General features: G+C 32.5%; 1 protein-coding gene across 9 annotated transcripts; it reads right to left on the bottom strand.

Moving 5' to 3' along the window:
- Positions 1-8,257: 8,257 nt before the first annotated feature.
- Positions 8,258-12,876, bottom strand: LOC112759080 (uncharacterized). Of its 9 annotated transcripts, none has more exons than XM_072220251.1 (11): positions 12,453-12,875; positions 12,096-12,252; positions 11,635-11,747; positions 11,447-11,509; positions 11,079-11,362; positions 10,866-10,973; positions 10,279-10,334; positions 9,346-9,452; positions 9,019-9,153; positions 8,837-8,899; positions 8,258-8,472 (listed from the first exon to the last, which is right to left on the bottom strand). In XM_072220251.1, exons 6-10 carry the CDS (start codon positions 10,866-10,868, stop codon positions 8,886-8,888), a joined length of 315 nt encoding a protein of 104 aa, XP_072076352.1. In that variant the 5' UTR covers positions 10,869-10,973; positions 11,079-11,362; positions 11,447-11,509; positions 11,635-11,747; positions 12,096-12,252; positions 12,453-12,875; the 3' UTR covers positions 8,258-8,472; positions 8,837-8,885. The 9 variants fall into 9 exon arrangements, 7 of the variants coding, with proteins under 7 accessions (XP_072076352.1, XP_072076351.1, XP_072076347.1 ...); XM_072220250.1 differs by having other exon boundaries at positions 11,181-11,362; XR_011874201.1 differs by having other exon boundaries at positions 10,228-10,334; positions 10,866-11,362; positions 12,453-12,876.
- Between the last annotated feature and the right edge of the window lie 2,025 nt (positions 12,877-14,901).

Genomic DNA, 14,901 nt, shown 5'->3' with positions numbered 1-14,901 from the left:
TTCACCTTCCTCATAATCTATGATTCGGACAATTCGTTCGACTTGTCTAGCAAGACATTCGAATTTCGATTCGTGATCAGCCATCATTGGATTCAGAATTGTGGTCATCTGTTGAGTCAGCAAATTGACTAAGTCATGATGACTTTCCTCTACTTGCTGTCGATATACTGCCATCGAATTAGTAGCATTTGAAGTAAAGCCCACATTATAAGCACGAGAGTACTTGGAATGTTGTTGTGGATTTTGAGAATTATTTCCTCCATTTACACTCCCAAATCGAACTGGAGGAGCAAAACTACCCACCGGTGGAGTATAACTGGGAGGAAGGCCATAAGAGGCCAACCGGTAGTTATTGGAGGAGGTGGCAAATTACCACGTGGATGGATATTATGTCCAATATTTCCAGTTTGTACAGTAGTAACTGCTATGCTTTTACTTCCAATTGCACCTTCCGAACGTGAAGTCACGTCCGCTTGTTGTACAATTACTGGTATGCTATCATTGGTGGAGGAACCACCATTCACATTTGACACTTCATCAGCCATGTGAATGATTTTTCCACTTCTCAATCGCATACACCGAATGATATAAACTTTTTGACACACTTCGATTTTAAAACTGTCCCACTGAGCGTGCCAATTTATTTTATCAATTTTTAGCAAAATCGAGAGCGGTTCATATCTAGTGGTCTCGGAGCAAAACCTACTCCTCTTTGTGAGTACCAGTTTTATTTACATCAAAATCTATGTCTTTGACAATGACGGAGAAGAAGGAACCAAGATTTGAAAAAATTTGAAATGAACAATAAAATTTAAATGACTTGAATAAAAAGGGAAATGAAACTGCAGAAAGGAAAAGTGTTTGGAAAATTTAAGGGCAAATTAAAAGGTAAAGACTAGAAAGGGTAAAATTTGCTGAATTTAAAGGAATCGAAATGACATTGCAAAGAAGATAAATTGTATGAAAAGGAAAGTTGCAGGGAATTTAAATGAAAACTAAAGACATGGAATGAACTCTTCAAAGAAAAAGACTCTTGACTGACTTAGAAAGTCGCTGGGGATGTGAGTGAGTGTGAGTGTTTTCTCTGAAAAGATTCCAACCCTTGTTCCTTCGATCTTTCATGTATTTATAGAAGTCTTTAATCAAATTCAGATATAACTTCCATATGCGTTAATCCTTGAATAATTGTTCCCACTCTCCTTGAGTGCCGTCTGTAACTGCCACTAACCATCTTCACTTATTAACTTTTTCACTTCTTCGATTGCTTCACTCTTTCTTAATGAGTCTTAGTCGATCAAAATCCTCTCCTTCATCGACCATCCTCGATGAATCCTATGTAGTTAATCTTCACTTCTTTTTTCAACTAACAAATTACTTTAGAGATTGAAACTTTTGCCTTCGATTCGGTTTTCTGCCTACCATCTTCGATACCAGTAACCTCTTCTTCGATCAGCTGACCTCCATCGAGTCTGTCTCTTTGATTTCCACATTTGCGTCAATCAATTAATAGAGAGTACCGAATAGAGTACCTCATTGGCTCCAATCCAAAGTTAATTCTGACATATATTTGGAGGTTGATCGAAATATTATTTGGCACTTGGGAATGATCGAAGCCTATTCTTGTCGAATATTGGCTTGTCAAAGAGTTCAATAATATCTTTATCGAAAATATTATTTTCGATATAACACTATTATTCAATATTTTCAACGATGGGACCAGTCATCTCCTCATCTTCTTCCTCAAAATTTTTCTCAACATAGTTAATCCATTTTTAGGAATGGAGTTTCAACTACTTTACCTCGATCGGTCGAAGTAGAAGGAACACGACGCAACTGTCGACCACTTTGGTTACCACCAATTCGATCTTGAAAAATGGTATCTCTTCCACGGCCTCAATAAAAAATAACTACATCGAGCCTGTTCTCTCGTTTTCTCATTCACCAAACTCTTGCCAATTCTTGATCCATCCAACCCCAATAGCATGGGATCGACGAAATGAAGGTGAATAATTATCCTATGGACTCTGAAAAAATTGAGCCTAGTGTCTAGTTTACTCTTCTTTATCAAAATTGGTCTTCGATGGCTTGACCAATTCGAAACTGACCCCAAATAATTATTTGATCAACTTTATATATTGTACAAATTTTCACAAATATTTTCACATAGTACATGACAAAATATTAGTGAAGCATCGTATCATTCTTGAAGAGTCAAGGATAATAAAATGGATAAAGATATCTCATATTTCAACGATGCTTTCTTTTTTCAATCTATCGAAGAAAAATTATCTTCGATATAAGAAATGCCCCCAAGTATTTGTTTTCGACATCTTGAGGCAAAGTGGCTGTTTGTCCAACTATTGGATCTTCGACATTTTGTTGAATATTTTCAGCCGTATTCATTTTCGATACCTCATCGAATTTTTTGTATGACAACATATTACCCAAATCATGGTAATTTTCCTTTTCCTTCTCGGATCATTGTGGTCAGAGAGTTGTCATATTTGATGATTCGAAAATATCATAATCAATTTTTTTTTTCAAATTTCCAACTTCACAATTTCCAAAGTGAATAGAGAAGCTTTTTTTCATCTGAAATTTGATCAACTTTATAGAGTTTCAAAGTTGAATAAAAAAATTTTTCTCTTTTCCACAATTATATCTAACAGCTGCCAATAACCACTTCTCAAGAACTTCTTTTCACATACATACTTATACATATCTTAACAGAGTATGCAACTCCTTCCAAAGTATTCCAATATGCACCTATAACTTGATAAAGTTCGAATTTGTCAAACATTAGCTTTTCAAAGAATTCAAAAATATGTTGTGGAAAATATTATTTTTTATGATGATTTTTTTTGCTAGATGGACAAAAGCAAAAATACTTATCATCATTGAATATTGTTTTCGACACACTCATATTCAACCATTTCTCTTTCTTTCTTCTTTTCTTCTTTTATTTTTTCAACTTGTCGAACTCTCTCAGCCAAATAGGCTAAATCAGGAATATGCATATTGAGTAGTTTTTGACACATATACAAGCCAAGACCTTTGATGGCTATTTTGACAATCTCGCTTTCAGGGACCGACACATAACATCGATTGCGAGCATTTTTGAATCGAATTATATAGTCATCTATCGATTCTCCATCATCTCGTTCTATTGCAAGCAAATCTGTCAAGGAGACATTCAATTCTTCTCTATAAAATTGAGCATGAAAAGTATTTTCCAATTGTGCCCACGTTAAAATCGAACTGGGTCTCAGATTTGAAAACCAAGTGAAAGCATTTTTTGTTAATGAAGCAGGAAAAAACTTCATTCTCAAATTTTCATTATCTGCCAAATTTCCTAATTCGACCATATAGTGAGCTATATGCTCGACGGTTGACTCTCCAATCTCCTGCAAATTTTGTAAGTATTTTGGAATTTTTTACACCCATTGGCAATTCTGTCATTTGCACTGCAGAAGGAAAAGCAGAAATAAAATATGGTCGATGATGCATGAGACCCACGTTGATACCCATTCCATTGAGGACATCCTCGACAATCCTTGTCACCTGGTAATGATATCCACGCTGTGTGAAGTCTATTCAAAACTTCATCAGCATTTTGATCTCGTCGAATGAGATAAGGGATATTTTCTTCCCTTTCAGGATTGTTAAATACATTCTCCTCATTATATCATACGTTCTCCTGGTCTACTACCAAATCTTGGGGAATAGGCTGCCCCTCATCATAATCGACAATTCGAGCAATTCTCTCGACTTGTTTAACCAATCGATCATATTTTGACTCATTCTCAGCCAGGATAGGATTCAGAATAGTAGTCATCTGGTGAATCAACAGGTTGACTAAATCATGATAGATTTCGTCAATATATTGTCAAAACTTAGCCATCGATCTTGAATTATTCGACGAGGAGCCCACTTGATAATCTCGATTAACGTCGAGATATGAGAAAGAAGGTTAGTTAGAAACCGTACCTGGCACATTTTCAAATCCAACTAGAAATGTGTAACTGCCCGTAGCAGGCGTATAGCCAGGAGGAAGGCCAAATGGAAGCCAACCTGCGGTTACTTGCAGTTGATTCTGAACTGAGGTGATCCTAGGACGTGAATTTCGCCCACTACCACCAACACTTGCATTAATAACTGCAATATTCTCCCTAGAATTATACTCTACATGTGGAATAAAACTTGCAGAAATTTGTGTAGCAGTTATTGGGACATTACTACTTGTTTCTACATTGCCATTTGAAACTTCATCAAACATGGTAACAATTCTACCACTTCTTAATCGCATGCACCAAATATCAACACTGCATGCATAATGCAATAGTTGAAAGCAACAAATTTTTGACACAATTAAATTTTAAAACTGTCCCACTGGGCGTGTCAATTTGTTTTGTCGATTTTTAGCAAATCGATGGTGGTTCGATTCTAATAGTTTGTGAGCGAAACCAACTCCTCTTTTGCAGGTACCAATTTTCTATAAGTGTATCAAAGTATATTCGATTAGACGAGTATCGAAATGAAATATAAATCAAAGTTTGTAAAAGAGTAAAAGAAATGAAAAATGAAGTTTTAAAACAGAAAATTAACTGAAATCGGAAAGCTTGTGTTGAAATTTAAACAAAGCGGTAAAGGTGCTTTCGATTGGATCAAAGGACTTTAACTTGAAAATTAAATTTACTGAAACGTAAATTGAACATGGAAATTAAAGGATGCTTGAAAGTTAAATTGACTTGAAAGATAAACTTGCTTGAAAGGTAAAGTTTACTGGAATTTAAAATGGAAAATAAAGACAAATGGAAGGAACCTTATAGATAATTGACTCGAGGCAAACTCAGAAAGTCGCTGGGATGTGAGAGTGCGTGAGTAATTTCTGAAACGAAGTTCCAACCTTTATTCCTTAAAACTTTCTAATATTTATAGCCTACTTCCAAAATCACTTATTAATTACATAGCATTATCTTGTCCGTGCACTCTCAGGTAACCGTTCCCATTCTTCTGTCAATAGACATTACCCATAAATTTCTCGCATGATGAAAACCCTCAACTTCTTCACTCATGTAATTGCTTGATCTACTATTCGAACAACTATTCGATTTCTCCTTTCGAATACTTATTCAACTAGACCCGTTCGATTTAGTAGAGTGTTCGAAATTAAATCCGTGTCAGATATCTTCGACCAATACCTATACGTGCAGTGCATCTCTTCGACAACAGCTCACATCTCAATCGACCTTTTCACTATCTCGAACCAACTTATCTCAATTGAAAATATTTTTTCGATTAACACAAATATTGGGGCGGCGCCAATTCTAATGCTACAATATTTGCCTACTTAGGTGATGAAGCACCAAAGATAACGCTGCTTCGTTTAGTGCTTTAATATCATACATAGAGGTATACTTTGATTTACAAATTAAATTTACTTGGTTTAGTAAACTTTTCTTCGAGAGAATATGTGTATGTTTGGAATTCAAAAAGATTATATGTTTATTTTTGTAGTTTTTAATTAAAATTAAGAATCCAAATAAATTACTTTTTAAAGATAATTTGTTATTATTGAAATTAAAAAATTTAATATTTTGTTTGGTATTTTAAAAAATTTAATATAATTTTATATATTAATAAATATTTAAATTTATTACTATATTTATATTTATTATATTTTAATAATTATTTACTAAATACTATTGTTGTTATGTCTTGTGCTTATAAAAAAATATTTTTAGATTAATTTAACAAATAATAAAGAAAAAGGTTTAAAAGTCAATAAAATTTATTATTTTTTGTCAGTATTTTTAGTTATTAATCAAATATTTTTAATTTAATAATTCAACAACATATTTTTAATTCATGCTTTTAAACGACTAATTGTTGGATAAAAATAATAAGAGAAAATATTCAATTTAATTCCTGAAGTTACACTCGAGTCTCAATTTAGTCTTTAAAATTTCTATTATCTTAATTTAGTCCCTAAACTTTTTAATTGACTTTGTGACGAAAATCACTACAGGAACTAACATGATTAAAATTTAAAAAATTTAGAGACTAAATTAAAACAATTAAAATTTCAAGAACTAAATTGAAATTTGAGTACAATTTCAGGGACTAAACTAAGTATTTTTTCAAATAATAAATTCACGCTTTCTCTAACATTCTTCAACAATAAATACTATGATTTTTTAAAAAATTATCTTTCAAAAACTAATAATTTAGATTACTTTTAGAAAATAAAAATTTTACCAACCTGCATTTTCTTTAATTCATTCTTTTGTTCATCCATCAACATCAATTGACTTTGGTTCGAGAAAAGAAACACCGAAGAATGCAAGCGGATATTTCAATTCCGCTCAAGCACTAGTAGATGCACAAGTCATCATACATGTGAAAAGGACACTACACCCCAAGAATTCCACCGTCATCGAAATTGGAGCATCATACGGTGGAAGTCAGTTTAATTTCTCAATGATTCACTAGTTCTTTAATTTAATTAGGTTTCATGATTTTTCACCTTTAATTTTTCTCTTCCAATTTTATAATATTTTGATAGAATTTAATTTGTTACTATGTAGTACTTGCTACATGGTTTAGGGTCAAATATTCGCACTTAGCCATCGGTGCCTTGGCGGCTCCAATTCTCTATTTTGATCATATCACGAGTTAGTTTGGTAAAATTTTTATTTTTTAAAATAATTTATAAAAATTAATTTTTAAAAGATAATATTTTAAAAATTATAGTATTTATTTTTTGTAAATTAAATTAAAAATAGTTTTTAATAAATATATATAATATCAATTATGTTTAATAAAATAATTTTTAAAATTTAAAAATATAATAATAAAGATAAATGTAAGTATTAAATATTTAAATTTAAAAATTAATTAACATATGAGGTTATATTAGATTTTTAAATTTTGAAAAGTATAAACTAATTTTAAAAAATTCTATCTTAGATGTTTTCAAAAGTATTTCGATCTTTTAAAAGTTACTAACACAAACACATAATCTTTTTTATTTATCAAGTACAAAATGATAAGTTTGAGCTTCTAAAAAATACAAGTACAAGTACATCTTTAAAAAATTTTACCAAACTAAACCTATACCACTCAATTGTGTCAAGGAATTTTCAAGTAATCTACATATATTATCGTATTTTATTTATTTTTTAAAGAGCCATAAAAATAATAATCGACATGGATGCAGAAAGCCAGCAAGACATGCTATGAACTATACGAAAGTTTTGGTCTGAAATTAAAAGAGCAGCTTCTCAAAATCTCAATCAAATGATCTTTCCGTTCTTAGTCAGAAATTCAACACTTGCGAGTATGAATTCTATTTTTATTTTTATAATTTATTTTTTAATTTTAGTTTCTATAAAGTATTTATTTTTTTTATTTTTTTATAATTTAATAAAATTTAAAAAATTGATTTTAATCTCTATCATCAATTTAATATGTTAAATGCTGACTTAACACATTAAGTGTTAATGTGATATGATTTTCAGCGTCTAACCTACTTATTAGGATCAAAATAAGAGAATTAAAAAATACTGATTCTGATAGAGAATAAAAGTATAGAATAGAATAAAAATAAATAATATGTATTATGGGTTTTACCACTTAAAAATATTTAAATAAAATATAATTACATATATTACTATAAGGAATTTGGCTATTTGTGGCAGTTTTTATGTCAATTTGTGGAGGTTTATAATTCCCACTAAATGATTTTTTGGGGTTTTTAAAACCCCAAAAATTTGAGGTGCCACGAGCTCTGTTGTGGAGGTTTTTTGAAACCCCCATAATTTATTCAGTGGAGGTTTTATGTGTATTTAGTGGGGTTTTATATTGATCTTTTATGACGGTTTTAAATCATTTTTGTGGCAGTTTAAAACCCCCCACAAATTAATTTTCTAGTTTAACAAATATTAGCTATTTTGTGGGATTTTTAAACTTTTACAAACCTTTTGATTATTTATTTATTTTTAATTTCAAAACATTCATTAATTCCATCTCATTTACACTCTACTCAAATTAAAAATTTATTTTTTAATATTACAATTTAAAAATTAAATCTTTTATAGCTCAATAATTTCTCAATAACACCAAAACAACAATAATTCCTCAATATAAGACAATATAAGTATATAACTATATATATATATATATATATATATATATATATATATATATATATATATATATATATATATATATAAAAGTTTTCAATGTCAATAGTTCCAAACATAATTACATATGGTATAGTTCTACATAACTATTACTGTTTTTCTTCAAAAAATTAAAACAAAACAACAACTTTAATGTTTCAATATCATCTAACTACATAAAAGTCTCAAATATTTGTCCTTTAATGTCCATTACTAGCACCGATGATCTCCTAGCAACAAATCTTGTCTGCACTAAATCTGCAACAACCTCATGATGGTTGCTCTGAATCTAAAAGCAACGAAATTATGGCTATAAAACTGCTACATGATGAGGAATGCTTTGCAGTTGTGAATATTTAGAAGTAAAAGTGCCAACAAGACCCAAAAAAGCACCGCATCCGCATAGAATGTTAAGTGTATAAGTCTATAAGCACAAGTACATGTAACTATAGATTTGCAAAAGTTCACTTGGGAGAAAGCAATAGTGGCGTTTCTTGAGAAGGTTTATACCAAGAGAGGCTAAAGAGAGACAATTAAATAAACAAGAGAAAGTTTAATCAATGAAGGAGATTTTATTTTTTGATGATATTTAGCAGTGACACATACAAAAATTAACATGGATTCAGAAAAGCTTGAGCAGTAAGGGTACATACCTTCGTTATTGTCGGGGAATTCCTCCTAGAAAGGTGAATAATAAATCGCCTACTTAGTTTTTGCTGCAGAAAATGTATGAAACAGATTAGCTCAAGCAGAATCTATATTGAATGTTAATATAAAAAAATGTATCCTTTGGATATCAAAATCAACTCAAAGTGAAGAAAATTTATCAATTTACATGCTAAAGACTCATTTGCTCCTGCTTCTGGTGACGTGGATACTCTAGCATAATCTTCTGCAGAAAATGGTTTCCTGTACTTTTGTTGCTCACTTGGTGAGGCAATAGCAAGTGATTTCTGGTTTGATAAGACATCTGTTAAACAAAAGATTATTTGGCAAAGCAAGTCCTTGGAGAAAGCAATAGCAAAAGATGACACCTATCTATGAGACACTAATAAACCAACATAACTTAAAACTTCTTGTAACTGATTGCTTTCTCAACAGAACAATAAGCAGTTTCAAAAAAATTGTCCTATCGAGTACAAGTATCGGTTAACTAACTCACCGGTGCCAGGATCAGATAAAACTTTTTCAGACCGAGCAGCATCCATTGTAGACAGGGTGAAAGGCCTTATTGCTTCTTTCACATGCTCCTCAGTAGCAACATGAGATCTGATGCAGGAGAAATTGAGTTAGACTGTCTAAGATGTAGGTACTATATCAAAAGAATAAACTGAAGGAGAAATACAAAGAATGATTAGATTTAGCTAATAAATTTAGTTTCTTATACGGCATAGCATATTGAGGGGATCAGTGGAATCATGTTATTTGGATTATCTTCCAACTCAAATACAATAATTTAATTAAAAATTTGATAAGATTATAAAAACTAATATAGTAATTAAACACTTTATTTATTGTAAGAACATAAAAGAAAAGAGAGCTAGTAAAGAGTGCAGTGGGCCTAAATTATGTAATAGCTAGCAAGGTAAGTGGGGAGGGTGTGTTCTGATAACATACACACATACTAGAAAGTAATGTTAACAGGGCCTATGTTAATGCTATTGCTTCTACCAATGGATTTTTCTATGATATCAAACCAAGAGGCTTTAAATTTGTTTTCTCCACCAACTTGATTCTGTTTGTGAGATTAGGAACACTATTTGGCTTCTCAAAAGGAATGATGAGTGGGATGATTATGAACAAAAGCAAGAAAATAACAAAAGTTTTTTGTTTTGAAGACAAAAGAAAATGGGAGGAAGAAGAGTACTTAGAACCCATTTTATCTTTTCTATTTTCCTATTTCTACTCTATTCTACTGCCATTATTCTATATTACTATGATTGGTACCAAGTTCTTATAAAGGATTAACTAATGTTTAAATTAAATCGAAGTAGATATTGCGAATGGGCAAGTAAAGTCTATGAAAAATTATGGCAATACGTACAGTTTTATTTTGGCAAATGTCTCATTCAACTTAAAAATATCTTCTAGCTACCTTACTATAATTGGTGTAGTAACTTCTCTAGTTTTATTGGCTTGCTGCCTCATATCCTGTATTTTATTGCAAAAAGAATCAAATCAAAATTGACATAGTATGAACAAGGCAATATATAAGAATTAACATTATTGTACTAATAGATTAAAACACAAATCACATATAAGTACTAATAGATTAACATTATTTCTCATCAAAATTTTAATTATAAATTTAGTCAATCCAAAAGTTAAACCATAGATTAAAACACAAATCACATATAAGTACTAATAGATGCCAAAGTCTAGAATTAAAGTATAATAATCACTAATAATATATAAGTCTAGAATTAAAGCCCAATGGCTATTAATTTGCAATACAATAGTTCTAATAGACAGTCAAGAACAATAAAGAACAAAATTGATAACCAAAATAACCATCACAATTAATATTAGTTGTTCTAACTATATCTTGTATATCTGCTTTATATTCTTTTGTTCCGATCCCTTATTTGAAATTTTAAATTCCCGAAAAAATCTATCAAATACTTATGACTTCACTGCCTTTTCTTGATCTAAATCATCAAAGATAATTAATCCCGTTATTACCATTGCACATAGTGTATCAAAAATTCAGAATGAAGAAGCTTCTGGAAATTGCACTACTGTTGATGGTGGCAAGCTCTTCTCTGGCCACCATAAGAGTAGAGACTAGAACTGGTGCAATGAAACAGACCAGAAAAATGCATAAAAATTCCAAATTTGATTTGCATAATTACAAATTAGCAATAGGAAATCAACAAGAATGCATAAGAGTACAACCTTCACAACGATTGCTAGTAAGGAAGATACCACTTCTATGAAAATTGAACAATACAGGTTATGACATCAATCATAGCAAAAGGTAGATTTAAAAAAAAGTACCAGAAAATGAGAGTGAAAATGTGTTTGCAGATACATGAGATGCACAGAAGTCATGGGAAGCGGAAAAACGAAGTCTTGGCGTGAAACTTTCTTAGCGTCTCTCCCGCGGCTCCTCCAAAATCTTACTTTAGAAGACGAGGGTCAGTAAGACGTCTCTCCCACAGCTCCTCCATTGACAAAAGCTAGAAACAATTAATAATATGAAATCAGCAAAACACCATTTTCATTCTTAAATCTTAATTAATATAAATAACCATGTAACTTACCTTGTCTAGTGGAGGCACAGATGGCATGGCTACCTCCTGGTGGTCAAATCCTAATTCTTCTTTCTGTATATTAAGAAAATAACTGAAGCATACTCTAAATTTATAAAAGAGAATTTGTTAAATGAACATGTCTCAGTTGTTGTTGCATGAGAAGTCCATTCAATACTATCTTTAAGAACAAAAATTACTTGAAATGAAGCCAACAAAGTGAACACAATATTTTTCTTTTGAATTGCATCAACTCTCCACGTAGCAAAGCTCTTTCCATCTCGAAGACGATCAACTTTATATACAATTGGCACTGGAAGAAGAATGTTCATACTAAGTATGTTTGTTTACAATTATAAAGTAAAGTAAACAATCAATTTATTTTAGCAGTGCAATAATCTACATGAATGCATTGAGTTTATCTTGGTACAGAAGCATAGAGAGCTTGAAAATTGAAATTACCTACTGCTATTATTGCTTAGATAGCTTATGCTTAATGAGTTATTTATCTATTTTTATTCAAAGTTGAGTACCTACTAATTGATCTAGTCTCAACAAAGGACATTCAGACAAAGGATAAACAGTTCAATAAATATATATATCTCATCTTAAGAGAAGTAAAAAGAATTAGAAAGAGAAGTTTGTGAGTAAACGTGCTTACTGTGTAGGTCCCCTGGAAGAATAATGACAAGCTAGTAGGATTTGGTTACAAGCTCGTTCACTTTGGAAGTTGTGAGAAGCTTGAGTTAAGGATTGTAATTCTTGCATTTTCCACAATTTGGTTCACAAAATCACAAAAGAGGTGCAGAAATAGAAATCTGGAATAATTGAAATCATAGAAGCAAGTGAGAAAGTATATGTATGAAACTAAACTAGGCACAAATTGGAGTTAATAGAGATCTCAAATTCAATTCATCTCTCACAGACACGGAGATTGTCTGAACAAATTCGGATCGGAAGTGAGTGAGAAAATTTAAGTCCCGAACTAAACAAGAACAAATTAGGAAGAAATTCTCACCGCAATGACTTGGAACGACATAAGACTCAGTTCTACGAGATCTGATAGCTTCGAACGCAGCTTCAATCGAAGCTTCTAGAGACTCCCGCTCGCTCGCCTTCCAGATCTCCTCAGCCAGTCCCACCGGGTCCGCATCAAAACCGCTCTCTGAGTGCTTCAAGCCACCGGAGCAAAGGAAAAACTAGCGGAAGAACCCATCGTGGAAGGCGACGCAGAAGCAGAAGATCTAAGGAAAGCTTCACGAATTGAGAGGCTCCACGATCACCTCGTCCTCCATTCATAACTCTACCGGTGATGCGTTGACGAAGGAGACAATGACGATAACAACGGCAAGGAGAAGAATGGCAGTGGCGGTAGCGGTGGCACTGACATTGAGATTCTAGGGTTTCAGAATCTTAAAGCCCTGTTTTGATTTTTTTTTTTTTGAGTATGGGTGAGTTTTGTTTGGATTGGATTTTTTTTTATAATTTAATTGGATTAGGAGTATATAAAAATGGGAGTTTTTGTTAATTATTTAAGGAGGTTTTATAATTTGCCACAAATAAAATATATTATGGAAGTTTTTAGTAACTCCCATTAAAAAACTACCACAAACAAATAAAAGTTTTGTAGTGTATATGGTGTACACTCTCTGAGTATTATATATATATATTTAAATTTTCCCGTAAAAAAATATTTTATTAGATCAATAATTAATACATGGTTACTCTTTTTAATTGCAGACCATTAAACTAAATTGTTGCCTTAATATCCTATTTGAAACTAATGTATTCACCAGGTTATCTAATTACTGTGATTTGTGACGGTATTGACGGAATTTTTTCTAAAAGTTCCGACATTCTCGGTAAGATATATGCAGGTCTTGTGATTTTTTTGGTGACTGAAATAAATTAAACAAAGAAAAACAAAACAAACAAAACAAGGAACTGCCTAAATAGAGGGACAGTCCCGTTTAAGACTACTCTTAAACTCCTCCCAAGGTGAAAGAAGCTCCACATGTGAAAGTTGTAACTTCATCGCCATCTTTGCCATAGTATCTGCCACCGTGTTTGCATCTCTCATTATCAAACGAAAGTCAACCCACCAACTCCAATGCATGATATCTCTTATTTTGAGCACCAGTGGATCAATAAACCCAAAACCATCTTGAGTAACAAGATTAAATGCTTCCACACAATCTATCTCATAAATAACATCTCGTTGACCCACATCCCAAGCTAAGAGATATCCTCTCCAAATAGCAAATAATTCTCCTTGAAGAATACTATTACTCTCAATCATTCCCAAACACCCCCTTTGCCAGCTCCCATTACAATCTCTAATAACACAAGCAAAATCAACACTATCACCCGAACCAAAATAACTAGCATCACAATTAATCTTAAAAGTACCAATGGATTGGGGATTCCAAAAACCATTTAGAGTAGAGAGAAGGCACATACGTTGTAATTCAAAGATATTCCTAAGCTCCTTTTCTGAAGTTAATGCCAGACAAATCACTTTTTCCGGAGGCCAAGTTTCATCGGGATTAAAGATGTCATTATTCCTTGCTCGCCATATCCACCAAAGTCCCGAAAAGAACTTGAACGGATGCTCTCTGCTATGATACAAGAACCAGTTCTTCAAATCCAAAGGATGACAACAAATATCCAACCTATGCCAGACAAGCTGAGCTTTGGGACAATCTCGAATACAATGTAAAACCGATTCCTGGCTAGAAAGACATCTTGGACACTTATCCGATGACGACATCCCTCTTCTAAAGCGAAAACTTGCAGTAGGAAGAGCCTCCTTAAGACACAACCAATCCAAAAATTTATGCTTTTCCGGAACAAGCTGGCGCCAAAGCCAAAGCCAATTCTCCCGCTCCTCCCAACCAAACAGCTGCTTACACAACCACAAGTAACCATTGCGAGAGTTATAGACTTTGGCAGCAGACCCACTCCAATACCAACCCACTTCCGGACCTGCTTGTTCATCTGGATTGTAAGAAAGAATATTATCTTTCAGATTTTGAGATAAAGGAGAATAAAGAGTATCCAAATGCCACCTACCAACCGACCAAATATCCTGTATCCGGAGATTCGAATCAGAAATGTGAACATAATCGATCTCATTAGATAACCGTCCTTCTTTCCTCCAGCTAGAAAACCAAAAATTCTGGTTCAAATCTCCAATACACCAAGCAAACCCATCCTTCAACACTTCCCAAGCCTTGCAAAGACACCTCCAAATGGGAGAGTCCTTGTTCTTAGGATAACTAAAACAGTCATATAGAGATGATCGGTATTTGGCATCCAACAATTGGACCCATAGCTTGTTTGGCTGCTGGAAGAAAGTCCAAACTAGCTTCCCAAGAAGAGCAATATTTACACAATAAGGATCTCTAATCCCTAAACCTCCATATTTTTTTGGAGTAACCAGTACCTTCCAACTAACAAGATTCAAT

Source organism: Arachis hypogaea, chromosome 16, assembly GCF_003086295.3.
Source record: "Arachis hypogaea cultivar Tifrunner chromosome 16, arahy.Tifrunner.gnm2.J5K5, whole genome shotgun sequence".
NCBI lineage: Eukaryota > Viridiplantae > Streptophyta > Magnoliopsida > Fabales > Fabaceae > Arachis > Arachis hypogaea.
This window is presented reverse-complemented; position numbering and strand designations above follow the sequence as displayed.